This window comes from Lonchura striata, chromosome 34, assembly GCF_046129695.1.
Source record: "Lonchura striata isolate bLonStr1 chromosome 34, bLonStr1.mat, whole genome shotgun sequence".
Classification (NCBI taxonomy): domain Eukaryota; kingdom Metazoa; phylum Chordata; class Aves; order Passeriformes; family Estrildidae; genus Lonchura; species Lonchura striata.
In genome coordinates, this window is record NC_134636.1 from 4,782,954 (window position 1) to 4,804,847 (window position 21,894).

At 53.4% G+C, this 21,894-nt stretch overlaps 1 protein-coding gene across 1 annotated transcript; it reads left to right on the forward strand.

Annotated features, from left to right (window-relative positions):
- The first annotated feature begins 10,418 nt into the window (after window positions 1-10,418).
- On the forward strand, window positions 10,419-20,569 carry LOC144247836 (serine/threonine-protein kinase pim-1-like). The gene is made up of 6 exons (XM_077789493.1): window positions 10,419-10,477; window positions 18,000-18,429; window positions 18,729-18,779; window positions 18,984-19,350; window positions 20,026-20,205; window positions 20,463-20,569. Exons 1-6 carry the CDS (start codon window positions 10,419-10,421, stop codon window positions 20,567-20,569), a joined length of 1,194 nt encoding a protein of 397 aa, XP_077645619.1.
- The last annotated feature ends 1,325 nt before the right edge of the window (window positions 20,570-21,894 follow it).

Genomic DNA, 21,894 nt, shown 5'->3' on the forward strand with positions numbered 1-21,894 from the left:
GGATCCCAGCACACCGTGGAACATTTCCCATCTGTGCTCCTTTCTAGATTGGGACCGTGACTTGCAGCGTTTGGAAAGACTGGTAAACCACGGTTTAAGGATCTTGGAGTCTGGTGAAGGTAGGTTATCAGCAACCCTTTCCTAACAGAGAAATCATTGTCCAGACAAATATTTATGTGAGATTTCCTTTAAGATCCTTTGAAGTTCGATGGATTCTGGAAATCCTGTCCCCCAAATTCCTACTCCTGTGCCCAACAGTGATTCCACAGAAGGATCGCTGTCAGTGGGAGGAAGGAGCATTTAGCTGTCCATCTTCCACCCATGTACAATGCCAGTGTGTCCTTCTGTGTGCTCTGTGCAGCTCCAGAGAAGAGCAGAGAGGGAAGGGGCCGGGCCCAGGGCTGTGCCCTGGGGCTGAGCCTTTCACAGCTCCTTTGCCTGCCCCAGGGAGCCTGAGCTGCTCCTGCTGCTGCTGCCAAGCCCTGGCCTCCACTGGGGCTGGGTTTAGAGCTGCTGGCAGCTCCAGGGAGTCCTTTCTCCCCTAACTCTCCCACAAGGGGCTCCTTCCATCCCAGTGTGGGACCACTGCAGGCTCGTGGTCCCCCTGCCCCTGCTCCTGAGTGGAAGGCAGAGCTGAGGGAATGACTTGGAGGGCACCAATCACCCAGGGCCACTCACTGCCACTGCGGCCTGAAGGAGAATCTTCAGCAGTGTCACTGAAGCTGTTCTGTCCTGCCTTTCTTTGCAGCTGAACGTGAGGATGAAGAGGATCTGGATTCCCAACCCATAGCCATTACTGAGCCTCTGGGAGATGCTGAGGGTAGGTCAAGGCCTTTCCCTCTGGGAGAACTGCCAGCTCAGAGCCCAAAGCTTGGCCAGGGGGGCATCGCTGCAGGTGCCAGGACAGAACCATGCACGTGTATGCCCTGGCCCTGGGCCATCCCCTCACCGCTCCTGGGGCTCAGTGCTGCCCATGCAGATCTGCAGAGATGACAGAAGCTCCTGTGGCTGTTGAGTTTCAGGTGTGGCTGCAGAGAAGACTTTCCCAGGTCCTTTGGTGGATGTTGCTCGCAAGCCCATCTCCCATCACAGGGGTGAGTAGTGTGTCCCCGCTGACTCCACAGGCTGAGCATGGGTTTTCTGTGATCCATTCCTGGGAAATAGAAATATTTCTCTTAAGATCCCCTGAGAGGAAAGAACAAACATAGAGGAAGTAGTGAATCCCGGCAGGAATCCAAACATCTGGAAGAAATCCTGAGTGATCTGGAGAGACAGCATGGTGGGTGCATTTCCCTCCCCCTTCCCCTGGGACTCAGCAGCCAGGATCTTTCCCTGCACATCTGGACAGTCCCTGCCTGGCACAGTGGGAAGGGATCCATGGCAGCCTCGCTGCCCCGCTGCTGCTCTCCCGGCCTGCAGGGCTGTTTCCCAGCCTGGGCTGGCTGCAGCTTCTCCCCAGCCTCTGCAGGAAGGCATTTGCCACCAGCTGACAGGGAGCTCAAATTGCACCATGGGCCTGAGATGCCTGCAATTTCCCGCTCTCTGGGGAGATGCAGAGAGGCAGCTGTTTGCTGGATGGTGGAGTTTTGGAGCAGCTCCAAAACTCTGGGCATTTTCCTTGTCTTTATCCACCTCTTTGACAAGTATTGCTGGGAGCAGAAGAGCACAGCAGAGAGGAATTATGGCATGCAGGCTCAGGGCTTTGGGCACTGAGCAGTCCTGTGCCAAGAGGCGGCAAGGTGCCTGCAGGCCCCAGCTCTGGGGAAAACAGAGAGCGAGAACGTCCTGGTCGTATCCACCGTGCTGCCAGCTCAGCAGTGCAGCATAGCAATGGCTCACTCTTCCCATTGCTCCCAAGATGCAGCTGGCACCTCAACACGTGCTGACAAAATCTGGAAAAGCATGAGAAGAGATTTCTGCTGGGGAACATCTTGTTTGATGAAGTTGGTGGCCATTGTGGCTGCTGCAGCACTTGGCCTGATGATGTGCTCTGCTGGAATCTGGTATTTCTGCATGAGAAAATGGTGAGTGTTTTGCTGATCTCATTCTCCAAGAGCTTCCTTTAAAGGCTGCTGACAGTCAGGGAAGATTCCCAGTGAGGCTGCAGTGGAGTTGTGGCCAGTCCATGGCTGTGCAAAGAACTCTGCTGAGGGTTCTGCTGCTGCCCAGTGCTTTCCTTGGCCTCTTCATTGCTGGGCCTTGTCCTGGGGGGCTGCTGGGGCTGCAGCCAGTGCTGGCTCCCCCTGAGGCTGCCTGGCCAGGAGCAGCCCCAGGGGCACAGGGCAGAGGCACAGCAAGGTAGGGAGGAGAAAGAGCGGGGACGAGATGGCCCCTGAAAGGCAGAGGCGCTCTGGGGCCCGCTCCTGGCCAGGGAGCCTGCCCAGAGCCGTCCCCTGCTCGCCGGGGCCTCGAGGGGCAGCTGTCCAGCTGGGCCAAGGTGTGCCAGCCGCTCCAGCCGTGCTGGGGAGCCTTGCCAGCTCTGGGCCCTGCTGTGCAGGAGGGTCCCTGTGTGCCACTGGCAGCTGGGGCCTCAGCCACTTCTCTCTTTGCACAGTCACGCTTCTAGACAGGAGATGAAAGACAGTGGCTACACCTCACACCCAGACAGCGATGCAGCAACTTTGGCAGTAGTAAGGATGTGGTCAGCCCTTTCTAGAAGTTCTGAGAAGAGGACCCCAGAACAACCATCTACGAGGAAACCTCTTATCACCCTCTAGATCCCACTGCTTCTTCCTCTCCCCATGGGTATCCCCAAGCTGCCCTCATCCATTTTTGATCTCCCTCTGTCCCATCCCAGCCCATTCCCGAGTTATTCTGGCAATCCCAGGATCAGCCCAGAACCCTCCAGCCCCAACTGAGGCCAACATGGCCCTTCCTCTGCCCCTGAGCCCCCTGGCTCTGCCCTCTAAACAACACTGTAGGTGACCCCCCTCTCCCTGTCTGCCCTTCTTGCATTTCAATAAAGAGATGGAGCTGTCACCCCAGTGTCTGGGTGGTACCACCAGCAAAGCCCAGCCGGCACCAGCCCTGGCTGAGCTCCATGGCCAGGAGCAGCCGTGGATGCCCACGGTGAGGGCAGGCAGGAGCCAGGCAGGGGCTGCTGTGACCTGTGGCGGGGCCCCGAGGGGCTGGGGGAGCCCATGCTGAGCGTCCCGGGGCTGAGGGCACATCTCCTTCAGTGGGATCATCTGGGCCTGGACATCCTCCAGTGGCATGTCCAGGAAAAGAGGGAAGCCCTCAAGAACATCTCCAGGGACACAGCCTGAGCAGCAATGCCAGCAGGCAAAACAAAGCTCCTCCCCAGTTAACACACACTTGGTAGGACCTAATTGATGGGCCACCACCAATCCAGGGTGCTGCACAGGGTCTGCTCTTCTGGGCAAGGGCCAGAAGGAAAGGGAAGGGAAGAGCTGTGTGTCCTTGGGGCCTGATAGGGCTGATGAACAGCCCCAGAGGCACAAAAACACAGCAGCACCAACACTTGATTTCCAGGGCAAAACAATTGGCATTGCTGGCCTGGGCTTCTCCATAAGGCACATGGGGGCTTTGGAGACCCCATAAGGTGCACGAGAGGCTCGGGTCCCTTGTGAGACACACAGGGATATTTTAGGTTCCCTCTGAGGCATGGAGGGCACTGGGGTCCACTTGAAGGCATGCATGAGATTTGGAATCCTATGTGAGGCATGCAGGGGGGTTGGGATCTCTACCAAGGTGTGCAGGGTGCTGGGGGTCTCTGCCGAGCACAGGACTGAAATGAACAGGTTTTATGCCTTTATTAGTGTTCAGCTCTTTATTAAAAAGTCAGCTCGGCAGGGGGGTGTTGTAGCTTTTTCCAGTAGCTGAAGGGCACGAAGTCCCGCAGAGTCTGTCCCTGGAGTCTCCGTGGCACGCTGGTAGCCAGAGGTGAAGATGTGTCCAGCCTGTATCTGCAGTCCCAACCAGCAGACCATCCCCTCTCCTTTCCTCCTGGTACACTGGTAGCCAAAGGGTGGGGTGATGTGCAGAGCCTGCTGCCAAGGTCCAGCAGCAGCTATCCCTCTCTTTCCCTCCTGGTAACACCAGGAAGCGTGTTTGTTTTACTTGTGCCTGCTTCCCACAGCCCAGTCCAATCTGGTCCTCAGCAGGTCATGGTGACAGGTCAAACACAGACTAGGGATGGGCTTCCCTTTTCCCCAAGCAGCACACCCATCCAGCCCCCTCCACTGTGCCCCTCTTTTTCATTTTGGGGTGTTTTTCATCCCCAAAACTCCCTCCCATGATTCCACTGGATTATTTTGCATCCTAGTCCTAGTTTGGGTGGGGGTGTAGGTGATTCCCAGGAGCGATTAGCTAATTAACATTTCAATGTCAGTACTTAGTTCCAGCCAAGTGTCCCAGCCAGGCTGTTTTGTTCATAACAGTCCGGCTCGGGGCTGCCGCGGCCCAGGGGCAGCCGCCGTGCCGGGACGGCTGTGGCGAGGGGCCGAGGCGGAGCTGCCCCGCCGGGTCGCGCTGCACGGGCACGGCACGGGCGGTGCTGAGCGCCGGGCAGGCGGCACCCCGAGCCCAGGGGCCACAGCCGCGGCCCTGCCTCCATCGGGGCCGGGCACAGACAGCCCCGCAGGCAGAGCGGCGGCACCGGCCCCGCTCAGCGCCCGAGGGGACGGAACCGATGCCAGAGGAGCCCGGGGGGCCCTGAGCGGGGCCCTGGCGCTGCCCGCCCGGCTCTCCCGGGCCTGTGGCCATCCCGGGCGCCAAGGGCTCGCTCTGTGCCGCGCTCTCCCTGCCCAACGGGGCTCCGGGTCAGCACCCGGCTCCTGCCACTGCCTTGAGAACGCTGAGGGGCATTCGGGGGCGGAACTGAACTTGCCAGGGAGAGAATTCATAGGACACTTGTTTAGGCCTTTTACAGACTTGTTTAGGCCCTCTTCAAGTTGAGAAACAACTTAAAATCCCAGGCTAAATCATGTGGTTTAACCTGTGGGGATTCCTTGAAGATGCTTTGTAACTCCCAGGGGTGCCAGGCCAAATCCCAGCGAGCACCAAGGCCCAGGAGCTCTAATGCATGCAGCAGGGCTGGCACCAGGGAAACGAGTCAACATCCCTACAGCTGCCCGCTCTGCCTGCAGGGTGTCACGCAACAGCAACGTTCCAGCAAGAACAGGCATTTTTACATCCTCAGGACGATGTGCTCTTGTGGTCCTGATGGTGGATCAGAGAGAAAAGCCAAAAGTGACAGACTAAACTTGACTGCAGGAGAGGGATGGCTCAGCAGAGGACCTGGGGACCTGTGGTGCCAGCCAGTGACCGGCCACTCAGACACAGCAGGAAGGCCCCAGACTATCACACTTCAGCTGGCAGGGTATAAAAGCCCAAAGGTTCTTTGTTCAGGATCCGCCAGAGGCACCAGCTCAAACTGCCACTGTTCCAGCACAATAAAATTGTTTTAAGGATCCAGAGGTCCAACACTCTGCTATGGAGGACATTCCACATTTCCAATCTTTCAGGCACTTGGAACCTTCTGATTTTGCTTTGCATGCAAGACAAATAAACCCCCAAACGTGCACAAATCACTCCTTTAGCCTTTCCGCCTTTTATTTTCAGCCAATTTTTACTTTATTCTCTGCTATCATGTCCTTATCTTTCCAAAATTCCTGTGCCTATTTAAATCCAGCCACCAGGGATGGTGCACACATTTTTTTTTAGCTCTGCAGAGATTTATCCCCAGCAATCCTGCCAACCACACACACTTCAATGTTGCAAAAACCTAACTCTGGGCTGCAGTATGTGAATCCCACTCTGGTGTGTGAGATGGCAGAGCACCAGACCAGGCACTGTAGAAGGGGCATTCTGTAGATTAGTGAAGTCACTACCAGAACTCAGTCTAGCTCTTAGAACTCTGGCACCACACCAGGAGTGGGGAGCTGCCTCGGAGCAGCACAATGTTCTGTGTTGGAAGGCCTCCACCGAGCCCAGAGGCTGCCTCAGCCCCAGCCGCCATCCTGTGCATGCGCTGAGGGCTGTGGCAGGGACACTCTTCCCCAGAACTGTTTCCCAACTTTTCCTGTCCCAGCAGGGGACTTGGAAATGTTTCTTCTGTCCTGACTTACCCTGTTTCCACCTTGTCAATACACAACATGCTGTCTTACTCGCTTTATGCTTAGAAGGTTCTAAGAAGAAAATGAGAAACATACTGTGATTATGACACCCAAAAAGAAGGCCAGAAAACAGTACTCCATGGTGTAGGGCCTTAGAGAGCGGCTATTTGGTTTATTTGACAGCAGAGTGAGGGCAACAGCTCCACCAAAAACACACTTGTCCATTCCTTGCACACTACAAGCTTTTAAACTTTTTAACTTAATGTACACATTATACTTTCCTAACCTTCATATTGCAACATGTATACTAATTACATCATTATATGAGCCCTTGTAGCACATGTGCAGTTTCTGCACGAGGTGGTCATCTGTGGATGACAGCCTGGCCAGAGAGGGAGACACGACATTCGTTTTTCACAGTGGCTTGTGAGACCTTTTAGGGAGTTGCAGAAATGATGATAACTTGTTAGTATAAACAACCAGCAGGTGGTGTTTTTCTATTCTGATTTTCTGTTCTTAAGGACTGTTTGTGAGAAAGATGTTTTTGTTAAATAGCCAGTCAAGTAGAAGGTGTCAAAACTGTCTATAAAAGAGAGAGCTTCTGTATTAAACTTTCATCTTCTGCAATTCAGTCTCCTGGTGAGCTTGTGTAACTCTGGGCTTAATGATGACAGTTGCCAGCCTCCTGCTGGTCATTTTGGATGAAGGCTCAGAAGGCTTCCTCAGGCTTCAACTTTTTTACCTCTGTTTCTGCACATGCTTTACAAGACTGTCTGCTCAAATAGCCAGTGGTTAATTAGCCTTTTGCAGTTAGCTTGTTCTGCTAAATTTGCTGATTTCTAGAAAGTGCTTCATTCCCATCCCCTTGTACAAAGTAACTACTTCTTTCTGCACAGCTTTTTGTGGAAAATGACAGGAGACAAGCACATTTTATAATGTTCAACAACTCTCAGTTTATTCCAAGCACGTATGTACAGTTATACCCGTTATAATCAAGCTCATACACATTGCAAAATTTAAGCTCCTTATTGGTGTATCTAAAGGGGTCAACCCCGCCTTTGGGAACTTTCTATGCTTGCTTCGTTTTTTTGGGGGGACTTTCTACCTTCAGTTATACTTATCTTTTTGCTGACCGTTTTGCTGCTGGGAACTAGCTTACCCAAGGACATATGATATTGTTGCTACATCCACTATTGCTGCACTATGCAATTTTCAGCTATTGCTTCACTAACTGCACATAGTCATGGCCTCTCTCCTGAAGACACTTATCCACAAAACTCTCCACACTTCCCCTGTTTCTGTTTTGAACCATTAAATTAGCTGTCCACATCTTTGAATCTACTAGATGCTGAAGACAGCTAAACAGGCAGGGCAAGATTAACAAGAGCAGTAAAACAACAATCAAGATTCCCACTGCATACATAATAAAGGTTCTTAGACAAGGACCAATTTCTAAGCTTTTAAGCCATTCTTCTATCCCCAGACCATCTTCCTCTTTTTATTGATGAAGGCCCTGTTGTAGTTCTTTAATCTTAGCATGTATTGATACAGAATTGTCAGAGATTCATGCAACACATACCTTCAAATTCCTCACATCTATGTCCATGGGCCAATAAAAAATCAATGGCTGCTCTGTTCTGCAGTACTGCATGATTTACACTTTGTACATCCATAGCAAGCATGGCTAAAATCTCTGATGTTTTATTAAGTTCATCTTTAGCCCAGCATCCCAATTGTTCAGCTAAAACCATAGCCTTTCTGGCAGCTCCTCCCGGTAACAGGGTTGCCACTATTACCTGTTTAAAGGTACTCCAAAACTGAGGTTGTCCAACCTGATCACATTGTAAGTCGTGCACGCCACGCTTTTTTCTTGTCTTCCCTAACCTGTCCCATTGCATTAGCAAGGACATATTAGGATGGAACAGCGCTAGTTTTCCTAGGTAACAGGGTCCCCCTTGTGGTTTTACCGGTATTCCATTCCAAGCTCTATCTCCACAGATCAAAAATACGCCTTTTGACAACCTTAAGGGTTTGGTTATCTTGGAACCATCACAGTTGGAATATAACTGTGATGCTACCCTACCTTAGTCCAGTGAAGAGTCTAGAGAAGCCCATTTTTCTCTTGGGTTATTTAAATTCTGCAAGTTCAATGGAACAAAGCTAAACCATCCTCCTGTCGAAACATTCCCTAAACTAGCATTGGCACTTCCAAAGAGATCTAATTCTTCTGGTGGAGATTGTAATGTTTCTTTAAGTGAAAGTACCAACAAACATTGCCTATAGCCATCTCTCTGAGCTTCTGTGTAACCCATGCTCTTGTCTGGCCCTTTCACCTTTGCAAAGTTCTTGCAAAGCATTTGGTTCTTTATCAACCCGCAAAATTCCTCTGGTCTCCAGACAGGAACACCTGTTAAGCAGGTGCGAAATGGACTTGTCACCCCTCCCGAGCTAAGGCATAGCAAACTTTGATTAGTCATGTTAGCCAAGGTTACCCAAATATTTTCTCTGGGCTGATTAAATTGCATTATTTCACAACAAAGATTAGTCAAAGGAACAAGATAGATTATCCACCTTATCACCCTCATGATTACTTCCACTTTGATTTTAATTTTAATGCCTGCACATTTTCAATAAGCCTATCTAACTCTAGGTCTGGATTTCCTACTATTTGTCTTCTTAAATAAGGTCTTATAGAAACCTTCACCTGCTTTTGGCACCTTGTTGATAAAATTTTTGAATTTGCCTGTCTAATCAACCTATCACGAGCGTGTTCTGCTTCCCACCTAGAAAAAGCTAATATATTTTGTTCTGGCACTTCAAATAACTGCAAAGCTAAAGCAACTCCTAAGCCTGTATCTTGTATTAAATCTTTCTTCCAAGTCTCTCCCTGTGCTTGAAAGGCACAATTTCTACACCACAAATGTAGTTTCAAAAATACTTGGTCTTCCCAGTACGTTTTTCCACAACCCGCACAAATAAAAGCAACCCAACTGTTACAATTAAAACTCCCACAACCAAGGCACTCGGGATTCTTTGGTCCCGGTATATGAGCAGTCTGTAAAGCTTCAACACTCGTAACAATTGCCAGAAAAGTTGACTCTGAAGGCAAAAGTTGATCGATCACTGGGGAAAGTCCTCTTATCTCTTGAAGAAGGTGTCCCACTATGTGGATCAGCTTCTCTTCAATTCTCCTCTGATCCTGATCCGCCAGGGGGGCTGCGAGATGAATCATCCAGAGCCAGTTTGGTCCACTTCGCTGGCACCCAGAGTGAACCTGTAGGGGTGGAAACACAAAGATATCCCCTTCCCCAATATAGGACCTTTGCTGGGTTCTGCCAAATACCTGTTTTAGGTCCCTATACCTGACCCATACTTCCTTGTCCTTTTTGCTCATTTCTTTTTGTCCATAATGTACCATTGCAGTTGGTACCTCCGAATCCCCAAATATACACAAATGATTAAGAACAAAGAGCACTTTCATTAGCCTTTCCTGCACATCTCCAACTTCCCTATGTTTTTCCAAATATCTCTTCAAAGTTCCATTTGCTCTTTCTACTATTGCTTGTCCAGTGGGAGAATGTGCTATTCCTGTAATGTGCTTGATCCCCCATGATTTCAAAAACCTATCCACCCTGCCACCAATGTATGCAGTACCACTGTCTGTCTTGATCTGCTTTGGCACTCCCATTACTGCAAAAAAACTACACAAATGCCTTATAACATGTAATGCCTTTTCCCCAGCTTGAGCCGTTGCCCAGAGATATTTGCTATATGTAGCTATAGTAGCATGAACATATTTTAGGCGACCAAAGCTATTTACATGAGTAACATCCATCTGCCAAAGTTCGTTAGATGAAAGACCTCGAGGGTTAACTCCCCATCCCATGCCATGACCCCCATTATGATAACTACATATAGGACAAGCTCTCACTATAGAAGTAGCATCTGCATGGGATATTCCAAACTCCCATTGTAACCCTTTTGCATTCTGATGTCAGGGTGTCAGACCCAGCCAGCAGGGGTTTAGGAGGGGTAGGTAGTGTTTGACCAACCTGGTCTCCTTTCATGACCAGGTGACCCTCCTGGTGGATGCGGGACAGGCTGTGGATGTGTCTATTTGGACTCCAGCAAGGCCTTTGGCACTGTCTCCCACAGCACACTCCTGGAAAAGCTGCAGCCCACGGCTGGGACAGGAGCACTCTGTGCTGGGCTCAGAACTGGCTGCATGGCCGGCCCAGAGAGTGGTGGTGAGCGGTGCTGCATCCAGCTGGGGACAGTCACCAGTGGTGTCCCTCAGGGCTCTGTGCTGGGCCAGCTCTGTTCAATGTTTTTATTGACGACATGGATGAGGGGATTGAGCCTTTCCTTAGTAAATCTGCAGATGACACTAAGCTGGGAGCGTGTGTCCATCTGTTGGAAGATAGGAGGGCTCTGCAGGGAGACCTGGAAGGGTTGGAGGGATGGGCAGAGTCCAATAAGATGAAGCTTAGTGAATCCAAGTGCCCATCCCTGCATTTTGACCACAAACACCCCCTGCAACATTACAGGCTGGAGATGGTGTGGCTGGTCAGTGCCCAGGCAGAAAGGGACCTGGAGGCACTGGTCGAAAGCCCAGTTAAACATGAGCCAGCAGTGTGCCCTGGTGGCCCAGAAGGCCAATGGCTCCTGGCCTGGATCAGGAATGGTGTGCCCAGCAGGAGCAGGGAAGTGATTCTTCCCCTGTGCTCGGCACTGGTTGGGCAGCACCTCAAGTGCTGTGTCCAGTTCTGGGCCACCCAGTTTGGGAAGGTCATGGAGGACCTGGAGCGTATCCAGAGAAGGGCAGCAAGGCTGGTGAGGTGCTTGGAACACAAGTCCTGTGAGGAACAACTGAGGGAGCTGGGGTTGTTTAGCCTGGAGAAGAGGAGGCTCAGAGGTGACCTTATCACTGTCTACACTCCCTGAAAGGTGGTTGCAGTCAGGTGGGGGTTGGTCTTTTTCTCCTCACAGCAGCTGACAGAACCAGAGGACATAGTCTTATGCTGCACAAAGGGAAATTTAGATTGGATATTAAGAAAATTGTTTTTTATGGAAGAGGTGATAAAGTACTGGAATTGTCTGTCCAGGGAGGTGATGGAGTCAGCATCCTTGGATATGTTTTAAGAAAGACTGTATGTGGCACTCAGTGCCATGGTTTAGCTGAGGTGGTGTTAGGGCATGGGTTGGACTTGATGACCTTAAAGGTCTCTTCCAACTCAGTAATTCTATGTTTATGTGATTATGTGACATCACAGAGCAGGCTGTGAGGTCAGAGAGTGTGCTGTGACATTATAGGGTGGCTGTGTTACATCACTGAAGGTGTGACATCAAAGGATGGGTCTGTGAGGCCAAGAGGTGCTGTGTGACATGATAAGTGAGTTTTGCCATCACAGAGCAGGCTGTGACATCACAGAGGAGATTGTGATATCATAGGAGAGGTTCTGATGTCACAAAGTTTTCTGTGTCATTTCAGGCTGGCTGTGTGATGTCACAGAATGGGCTGTGAGGCTACATAGGAGAATCTGCCATCATAGATAAGGGCTCTGTGACATCACAGAGCAGCTGCGTGATGTCACAGAGAAGGCTGAGACAATAGAGAGTGGGTTGTGCCATCACAGAGCTGACTGTGAAATCACAGAGCAGGCTGTGACATTAAAGGGTGACTGTGACATCCCAGGTTGGGCTGTGACATCACAGGGCAGATTTTATGACATCACAGAGCAGACTGGAACCTCAAAGAGTAGGCTGTGACATCACAGAGCAGCTGTATAAAATCCCAGGTGGCCTGTTACATCTCAGAGTGGGCTGTGTGACATCCCAGGGACTGTGTGTCATCACAGAGGCTGTGTGACATCACAGGGGCTGTGTGATTTTGTGACATCTCAGGGGCTGCGTGATTTCACTGAGGAGGTCACTCTGCCCCAGTTTCCCCCAGAGAAGTCCAACACTGCTCATGCACAGGGGGGTCCCCTGTCCCCCCGGGTCCCCCTGCCCCCGTCGCCGCAGCCTCCCCCAGAGGATGTTCCACGAGATCGACCCCAAAGCCCGACACAGGGCTGTGGGGGGTGGGACAGGGGGACAGGGACCCCTGGCAGTGTCCCTGTGTCCCCCAGGGCCAGAGCCTGGGCCAGGGCTCCTTCACCCTGTTACCAACGAGGGCTTGAGAGCGCTGAAAAGTCCCCGGCAAGGGAGCAGCAAAAACCAGATTTAATATTAAGCGACAGCACCACAAAGTTCCCTGGCAAGAGTCACTCTGCTCCTGACTGAACACTTCACACTTAAGGAACGCCTAGGAAACAAATCAACCACAAATCCAAACAAAATTCAGGCAATCAATCCAGAAATGATCAGAGAACTGTCCCTTTATGTGGCATAGGGACACATAGGACAGTGAGGGCAAGGATAAAAGGAATATGGGCCAAAAGCTGAACAGAGGTCAAATTTAACAGGACTTAACTTATACCTTAACCTTAACTTCTACCTTCAACTTCAAAATTTAGCAAAAGAACAGATATGAACAGCATTTAACATAACTTTTAACCTACGACTTTTCAATTTAACAGAGGAATATCATTTAATACTCTTTAGCTCAGCTTATAACTTATAGCAAAAGAACACTCTTAGCAGCATTTAACTTAGCTTAGGCTGCATCACTTGACATCACTTACAGGCCTGACAGGCTCAGCTATCCAGGGCACTCAGAGCCCTCAGGGAGCAGCATTTCTGCCACATTTCCCAGCACAGGCACTCCTGTGTGCACACAGACACAGAGAGTCAGTGCAAGGTACCTTTGAGAAATTACCCTGAGGGCAGGGAAATGCTCCCTGAGGATGCTTTGGCATCTCCCCTGCAGGGAAGGGTTGAGCCTGGAGGAGTGGGGGGATCGGCCCAGGCTCCCTCGTTGTTGGGGATCCCCGAATTCAGCAAACGGGAGAGTTCCCGGCTCGGAGAGGCCCCACTCAGAGGGAGTCGCGGGCCCAGGAGAGCTCCAAGGGCTCCTTTTGGAGCGCTGTTTGTAGGGCCCCAAGAGAGGGGCTGCAGTCCCAGCCATGTTTCATCCTGGCAGCACTTGGCATCAGCAGCTTTCTTTGGCAGGGTGAGAACAGGGATGTTGTGCCACCGAGGGAACACAAACAGTTCCCAGGGCTGCTCCTAAAGCAGCCAGGAGCTGGCTGGGCAGCAGCAGTGCCTGGAGCAGAGCGTGCTTGTGATGAGCTCTAGAGGAGCTGAGCCCAGGGGCTGCTGGCCAAGGCCGAGGCCCAGTGAGGATTTCTCAGCTGGCAGGGCGGCCTGAGAAGGGGAGGAGGGAATGCACTAGCACAGGAACCATGGAACCAAGGGAGCATTGTGATATTGTGGGGCCTGTGAGACCTAGGGACCATTGTGACACTGTGGGGCCTGTGAGACCCAGGGACCATTGTGACACTGTGGGGCACCATGGAACAATGGACACCATTGTGACACTTGGGGGACACATTGGATCATGGAGACCATTAGGATACTATGATGCCTAATGGAATCAGCAAAGCATTGTGGCACTGTGAGGCCTCATGGAACCAGTGAGACCATTGTGACCCTGGGGTCCCCACAGAACCAAGAGGACCATTGTGACACTGTGGGGCCTCGTGTCATCAGTGGTCCATTGTGACACTGTGGAGCCAAAGGAGACCATTGTGACACTGCAAACCCCCATGGTCCAAAGGTCCATTGTGACATTGTGGGTTTCATGGAACAGAGGACTCACGTGTCATTGTGGGGCCTGGGGAACCATGGAGACCATTGGGACACTCCATGGCCTCATGGAATCATTGGAACCATTGTGAAACTAGGAGGTCTCATGGAACCCAGGGGCTATTGTGGCACTGTGGGACCCCATTGAACCAAGGGTCCATTGTGATACTGTATGTCTTTTTGTAATTAAAGAGCAATTCTGACACTATGGGGCCCCATGCAACCAAAGGAACACAGAACAGGTCTGGCTGGTTTGGCCTCCCGTGGACTGCCTGACTGGTCCAGCTGACCTTGGCATGTTAAAGGTCTTTGCTACTGGGGCTCACTGGGACAGGAAACACTGGGGCTCCCTGCTTTCCTTTCAGTGGAAAAGAACTCTCCTTCTCCTCCAAGTGCCCATGGCCAGAACTGGGATTTTACGTCCAAATGTCCTTTTATCCAGGGATTGTTCCCATAGGAATATTGCCAGGACAAGTCTGGTTGGAAGTGGTTTCATGAGGGTCACCTCTCATCTGTGCCCAAAACACTGGGGAAGGCTCCATGCTTTCCTTCCTATGGGAAAGAATTGTCCTCTTGTGTGTTTTTCTTTAGTTTGATATTTGTTCTGTGTATGTTCAACCTCCCCCACCAGTCTCCTCCCTTCCCCAGGTGTCAATCTTCCCAAGCTCTTCCCTACACCCCTCCCCTCCAAGTTGTCAATCCTCCCTCTCCCTGCCCCTTTCCCCAGAACATTCCCTGTCACTCCTCGTAGCCTCCTCCCCTGCTTCCAGAGCATTCCCTGTCTATTTAGTGAGGCTCAACACCCTTTTGGTTACTTTGTGTTACTCCTCTCCCCTGTTTCCCCTGATAGGTTTGTGCTCTGTTAGTCCCTCCTTAGACTCTTCCCCAGGCGTACCCTCACTGGTTGCTGTTCCTATACCCCGCCTCTTGAGTTCTGGTATAAAACCTTTGTTCGCCCTCCCCAGAGGGTCTTGGGGCTCACTGAATAAAACCTTCCTGTTCGCCCCCAAGTCCTGTGTTGCCTCCCCACACCAAGTGGGACTGCAGAGCTTCACAGGGGGAGCAGCCGCCCGTTCTCTTCCCTCTCACCGCCCAGCACTCCACTGCTCGGGGTATCGCGGCGAGAGAGGCTGCCCGTATTACAACACTGTCCTGCTTCTCCAAGTGCCCATGGCCAAAATTGGGATTCTGTCTCCAAAATTCCCTATATCCAGAGGCTGCCTGCAGACAATCTGCCATTCCTGACAAGTCTGGCCGACCTTGGCTTTGTGAGGCTCTCATCTGCCTTCCAAACACTGGAGCTCTGTGCTTTCCTTCCTATGGAACAGAATTCTCCTTCTCATCCAGGTGCCCATGTCCAGAATTGGGATTTCACCTCCAATGTTGCCTGGTGTGAAAGACTGGAGGAGATTGTTGGCTGGGAACATTTTGTGTGTGGGGGAGGAAGGGGCAGGTCCAGCCTTGCCCGGCCCTGGAACCCCAGCACTGCCCTGCCCTGGAACCCCAATCCCCCCAGAGCCTCTATCCCAGCCCAGCAGTGTCTGCCAGTCCCTGGCACAGCACAGGCAATGCTCCACAGCCACCTCTGGAGCTCCCAGCCCAGCTCTTGAGAGACCAAATGACCCCAAGTCCTCCCTGGGGCTGGCGCAGCAGAACTCAGAGGCACCAGCGGCTCCAGCTGGGAAATGGAGTGTGGGATGGGGCTGTGAAAGCCCTGCCTGGGCTGTGCCAAGCAGGACACACAAGCCCTGACCCTCATCCCCCAAGCAACTCTCTCAAGGAGACATTTAAAAGGAATTACAATAATTTGTGTACTCTGAGTTAGATTCACTGGAGAAATAGTGCCCCAAAGCTCATTAACACTCAGAATACTTGAACAAGCCAAGCCTCTTGGAATAATTTGATTTAAGTTTTCAAATCTTTTGTGATTAATTAGGCAGGCTTTAGTAGTGTATTCAAAGTGAATGCTTTATTTTTACAAAGACACAGAAAAGATTTGTTAGGTCCTGTTTCATTTTTTTACTCCACATAAATGAATATGTGCAAGCTCCACTTGACACTTAATTCAAGTACCTCCTCATGCAGTTGGAATAGATATGAAAATCAAGACCCTTGATGGCTGACAATCCATCAGACTCTGTCCCTACCCCCACCCCACCATTTCCCCCATCCAAGCCCTGGCACTCAGAGCAGCCTTGTGCAAATCTGAGCTCCCTCCAGCCCAGGCTGCACCTGCAGGTTTCAGCTCCTTGGCTCCAACCCCCACCTGCTTTCCTTGGAGTAAGAGCTGCCTGAAGACACAGAGGGATGTTCATTTCTAGTCAGCCAACAAAGCCAAGGGAAGGCAAAGCTCCATCAAATGCAGAAGTCATTCCTCTGCTGGCTATTAAATCCACTTGGCACAGTAGCCAGTCTCAGAGCAATGGAAAACACTTTCTGTGTCCAGCACAGATCCCAAGGTCCCCCCAAACCCACCCTGCCCCGATTCTGCCCAGATTTTCTCTTTCCACACACGAGTCACAGGCTGAAGTCAGGAGCTTCCTCCATGCCCAGAGGGAGGAAAAGAGAGAAAGTGGATGAAGAGCTCTCCTGTGCAGAGCCAAGGTCCCAAGTGCCCCTGCAGTGGGAACCACAACTCATCAGGTTTGTGTCCTTTGGGCTCAGGGATGGTGACACTCAGAGGCACAGAAAGGTTTCTTGCCAACAAACAGGAGTTGAACATTTGAACAATTTAATAACCATCACAGACTTTCCTTTTTCTTAGAACTGTTTAAACCTGCTCTGGACTGAAAACCCAGAAAAACACTGGCAGCTCACACCTGTGGCCCACTGAGGTCTGGGAAGCTGCATTCCAGTGCCAGAGGGACTGAGAAGAGACCGAGTGAGCCAACTACAACCCACAAAAAGGACTTTCTGAATTGCCATCTCTTCAGAACTCTGAGGGGGTTTATTTCATATTATTCATGCTTGTGAACACTTTACTTGTTAAATAAACTGATTTTTTCCATTTTCTCCAGGGAAGTTATCTCCTGAAATAGTAGGGAGAGGGGCTGCTTGAACTTGATTTGTAGACGGACTCCTTTTGGAGGTTTCCTCACAAAATTTGCCCTAAACCAGGACAAACAGTCACAATTGTGCCACTTCACCAGTGGCACAACTCCCCAGCCCCCCAGGAAAAGAAAGGACATGTAAAGTTCTCTAAACATTTGGCCTGCTTTGCTGCAAAAGTCGTGCTGCATACACAGTGCAGTGTGGAAAGCCAAGAGAAGCTGCAGCAGGTGGCAAATCTTGGGACAGAAGCTCGACCTTGTTCTCCATGAGAGGTTCTTGTCAAGAGCAGACAGGAGAAGATTCCTGGAGAAGTGGAACAGCTTTGCAGAAGTGCAATGAAAATGAAAGAAAGTATCTAAGATGTTTTCCTCTTTCTTTCTATGCTCCCCTTTTCCATGTTGCACGACTTCTCCATGCCATGAATTCCAAATGGATCTCACCTCTAAGATGGGTCATTTAGCAAGTTATAAACACTCTAAAATACCATGAGCTACACGCAGTTTTCCTTCCCCTGTTTTTACTGGAAAGCAACGCTGGAGACATAAGTGCAGTGCTTGGGTCAGGTAGGAATCCTACAGCAAGGGAATGTGCCCCAAGGGTGTTTGAGCCTCAGCAAGGACAATGCACAGCAGCGACACAGCAGAGGGGATTCCTCTGCCAGTGTGCAGGAGTCAGGACTCTGGATCTGGGCTCCACACTGCAAAGTTCCCGTGTCTGGACAGACGAAGGGGCTGTCCCCGGGGCGCGCGGGGCTCGGCCGTGGGGCTCGTGGGGCGAGCGGGGAACGGACACGCGGACAAACGGCCTCGGTGCTTCAGTTGCAGAGGCAGCAGCGGCGGCGGCGGCAGCAGCGGCGGCAGCAGCGGCAGCAAAAGCAGTTTTTCTCTTCTTTCTCTTTCTCTTCTCCCTCCCCCGCTGTCGGACACCTTCCCCTCGGTGTCCTTCCCCGGTGTCCCTCTCCTCTCCCCGCCTCCTTCTCCCCATGCCGGGCCGGGCCATGCCCCCTGCCCGCCCCCGGCCCCGGGCGGGGCTGCCCCGTCCCCGGCCCCGCCCGCCCCGCCGCGGTCTCGCCTCCGCCCGGCTCTGGCCGTGCTGGCGGTGGCGCTGCCGGGCGGGCATCAGTGCCTGGGGCTGGGCCGGCATCGCCGCCCTTTGGCTCCGCCTGGCCCGAGCCCGGCCCCGGCCCCGCCGCAGGGTCCGGCCCCGGCGCCGGCGCCTCCCGGGCCCCGCGGAGGACACACGCGGCACGGCCGCTCCCGCCGCCCCCGCTGCGGCTTCCCCGGCCCGAGCTCCGCCGCTCGGCAGCGCGGCCGCCGGCCCCGAGCCTCCCGTGTCCCGTTGCCGAGACCGAAGGCCTGGGGATGGCCGGCCCGAGGCGCTCGGGGGGCGCTCGGGGGCCGCTCCTGGCCCCGGGCCGAGCGCTGACAGCCGCGTCCCGCCCGCAGGGAAGGCGCAGGAGGCCCTGCAGGAGCGGTACCGAGTGGGTTCGCTGCTGGGGCGCGGCGGCTTCGGCAGAGTGTTCGCAGCCACGCGGCTCTCGGACGGCGCCCCGGTGAGCGGCGGGGCCGGCGGCGGGCATGGAGGAGGAGGAGGAGGAGGAAGGAGGGAGAGGAGGAGGAGGATGGAGGAGGAAGAGAAGGAGGAGGAGGAAGGAGGAGGAAGAGAAGGAGGAGGAGGAAGGAGGGAGAGGAGGAGGAGGATGGAGAAGGAAGAGAAGGAGGAGAAGGAAGGAGGAGGTAGAGAAGGAGGAGGAGGAAGAGGAAGACGAGGCGGATGAGGAGAAGGAAGCAGGAGGATGGGGCTCGGCAGGGCGGGCGGCGAGCTCAGCCCGCTGCTGCCTTTGGCTTGCAGGTGGCCATCAAAAGGGTGCCACGGAACCGCGTCCGGCGCTGGGGCGAGCTGGTGAGTGAGCGGGGCCAGCGGGAACAGCCGGGCCGTGCCGGGCGGGGATGAGGCGAGGCCCGGCATGGGGGAAGCCACCAGGACGCCTCGATGGGGAGCGGGCGTGGGGCCAGCGCAGGGCGCAGAGCATCCCGGGCTGGCTGAGGGGTTCCCCTGTCCTGGCACGACATCAGTCCCACTGGTGGCACCGTGGTCCTCCCGCAGCCCGACGGCACCAGCGCACCCCTGGAGATCGTCCTGCTGGACAAGGTGTCCACCGGCTTCCCTGGTGTGGTCCAGCTGCTGGAGTGGTTTGAGCTCCCCAACAGCATCGTGATGGTGCTGGAGCGGCCAGAGCGGTCTCAGGACCTCCTGCATTTCATTCGGGCACGGAGGTTCCTGTCTGAAGAGGTGGCACGGGAGCTGTTCCGCCAGGTGCTGGAGGCCGTACGGCACTGCACCAGCCGCGGGGTCCTGCACCGTGATATCAAACCAGAGAACATCCTGGTTGACCTGGCCACTGGCCAGGCAAAATTGATCGACTTTGGCTGTGGCACCTACCTGCAGGACACAGCCTACACTGACTTTGCAGGTGAGCCCGGGCAGGGGTGTGCTCCCCGTCCCACCATCTCATGGCCCAACATCTCACAGGCCAAGCTGGGTGTGGAAGCGAGGATTCTCCCTTTTGCTGCCAGTCAGGGTACTGAGTCTTTACCTGAGTTGCTTTTGAGCGGGGCTGGGTGGGGAGGCATCTTCCAGCCCTGCTGGCGGCCTTTGCCCAGCACTCTGCCTGGGGCTGGGGTTGGAGCAGCAACAGGCAGCCTGACAAAAGCACCCGTGGGTGGGGGTAGCAGAGGAGGGGGCCAGGACCAGTGCACCAGCCAGTTTGGTGTGCAGGCAAGAGGAAGGGCTTGGACTGCTCCACTCACCTTGTTTTCATAATATTTTATGAAAACATAAAATATTGCCTTCATAATATCTTTGGGGCACTGCAGGTAGGGAAGATAAGGACCTGTTTTTTTCCCCCAGCCCTGAGTGGGTTTTTTCTTTATATGTCATGGTCAGGCCTTGCTGGGGCTTCTGCTGCCCTCTTCCAACACCAGTGGCTTCTTGTCCAGCCCTGAGTTTGTACACAATCCCAGGTGCTGGCGAGAGTGCAGCAGTCATCCCATGTGCCACTGGGGCAGCCCCTGCATGCCCAGGGATGCTGGGGCCAAGCTCTGGAAGCAGCAGCATCCCCCTGATGAACTCCATTTGTATTCCACAGGAACACTGTCATACAGCCCCCCGGAATGGACCCGCTTGGGCTGGTACCATGGCGAGGCAGCAACGATCTGGTCCCTGGGCATCCTGCTGCACCAGATGGTCTGCGGGCAGCACCCTTTCAGGAGGGGCCGGAAGATCAGCTGGGACCATCAGCTCTCGCTGCCACAGCGGCTCTCTCCAGGTGGATCCTCATCTCTGGCCACGGGGGAATACCAGTGCTGGGAGACAGCAGCGGGCTCGTGAGCATCTCGCTCTGGCAGCCGCTGAGGAGGTGGCACATGTCCTGCTCTCCTGCTCTCCTCCACAACAGGGAATTGATAGGAAAGTTTAGGCCCAGCTGGGAGCACAAAAGCAGCATGGCCTGGGCATGGGAAGAGTGGGGCAAAGCAGACAGGAGCCTTCTCTAGCTGACTGGTGGTTTCTGGTTTCTCTGCCCAGAGTGCCAAGAACTTATCAGGTGGTGCTTATCCATGCACTTCTTGGACAGACCTTCCTTAGAAGACCTGTTCTGTGAACCATGGATACAGGATATTCACCTGTCATAGATGAAGGGAGAGAGCCTCATGCACACTTTGCTGCAGGGCCCTGGTAAGTTACAGCTCCACACATGCCCTGGCAATCAGAAGCAAGGAAACCCAGACTTTTTTCCTTGCCTATATCAATGCACTGGGGTTGTTTGGTGGGAGTATGCAGCCCTTGTGCTGGAGCTGAGCTGCTCTACCCAGCACTGGTGGCTGCCATCCAAGGTGGTTTTGCTTGTCCCAGTTGCCTGACAGCTGGGGCCCTGGGCAGAGCCCTGACAGCCTGGTCTGACCCCCAGGGAAGGAGAAGGAGCCCCTGGAGAAGCTGTACCAGGTGGGGCTGCTGGAGACAGCAAGGACAACATCAAGGATGATAACCTCTTCCTCAACTTGGCTACTGGCAGCTGAAGATTATGAACTTTTGGCACCTTCTCCAAAGCCAGGCTCCACAGCGAATTTGCAGATGAGTCCACAGCCGGGGAAATGCTCCCAGATTTGTACATTGCTCAGACTGGCTGGGAACAAAAGGTTCCCACTGTGCTGGGCAGATGCAACTTCAGTTGGCTGCCCAGCTGTTTTTTGGCAGGGCTGGGGGCATGGGTTGGGGTGGATACAAAATGGGAGTTGGCTCCTGGCCCTGCTAACAGCCCCCACCACCCAGCATGGCCTGGGCTGAGGCTGGGGCTGGGGCAGCCAGCCCGACACAAACAAACCCCCATGGTGGGAGCAGAGGTGGGACTCCAGGACCTGTGCAGGGGCTGCTGTGCTTTGCAGGCAAGGAATGGCTTGGGCTGCTCCACTGCCCTTGTTTGCTTTGGGATCACTGTTATTTTGGGAGGCAGTGCAGGAGGGAAGAGAGAAAGTGTGGGCTTCTCTCCCCCATGGGTGGGATTTTCCCTAGCATGAGGGGGTTGGGCCTTCCTCAGATCCCTGACAGAGATAAGAGTTTTTTTATTGCTTCCCCTTGTCTCTAATCACTTTTCAACAGTTTGTTGTTTGTTTTTCTCGAAGAAGCGTTCAGTGTAAGGTCCAGTCGGGATTGGGAAGCGCTTGGGAGCAGCTGCAGCGTGGATGGGCCGTGCCCTTGGAGAAGGCTGAGGACATCATTTGGGACCAGCTTTTCTCCCAGCGGAGGATGGCGTGAGGTGAGTCCCGGCCTGCTTGGCATGGTGGGATCAGAGCTTTTGGGAGATGGCAACAAGCACAAGGAGGCTCCTGCTCTGGGCAGCTGCTGAGGGCTGGATGTGCTGTGGCTGGCTGCAGGCTGGGAATGTCCTGCCCTCCTGCTCTGCTCCCAAAGGCAGCAGTGATGGGCAGCTCTGGGCACGGCTCTGGGCACAGCCAGCATG

Excerpts from the sequence above, each read along its gene's own strand:
- LOC144247836 (XM_077789493.1), top strand. The coding sequence starts at position 10,419 with ATGGATGAGGGGATTGAGCCTTTCCTTAGTAAATCTGCAGATGACACT. Across the intron at positions 10,478-17,999 it reads GATGACACTAAGCTGGGAGC|TGCCTGGGGCTGGGCCGGCA; the intron begins GTGTGTCCATCT and ends GGCGGGCATCAG. Across the intron at positions 18,780-18,983 it reads TCCGGCGCTGGGGCGAGCTG|CCCGACGGCACCAGCGCACC; the intron begins GTGAGTGAGCGG and ends GTCCTCCCGCAG.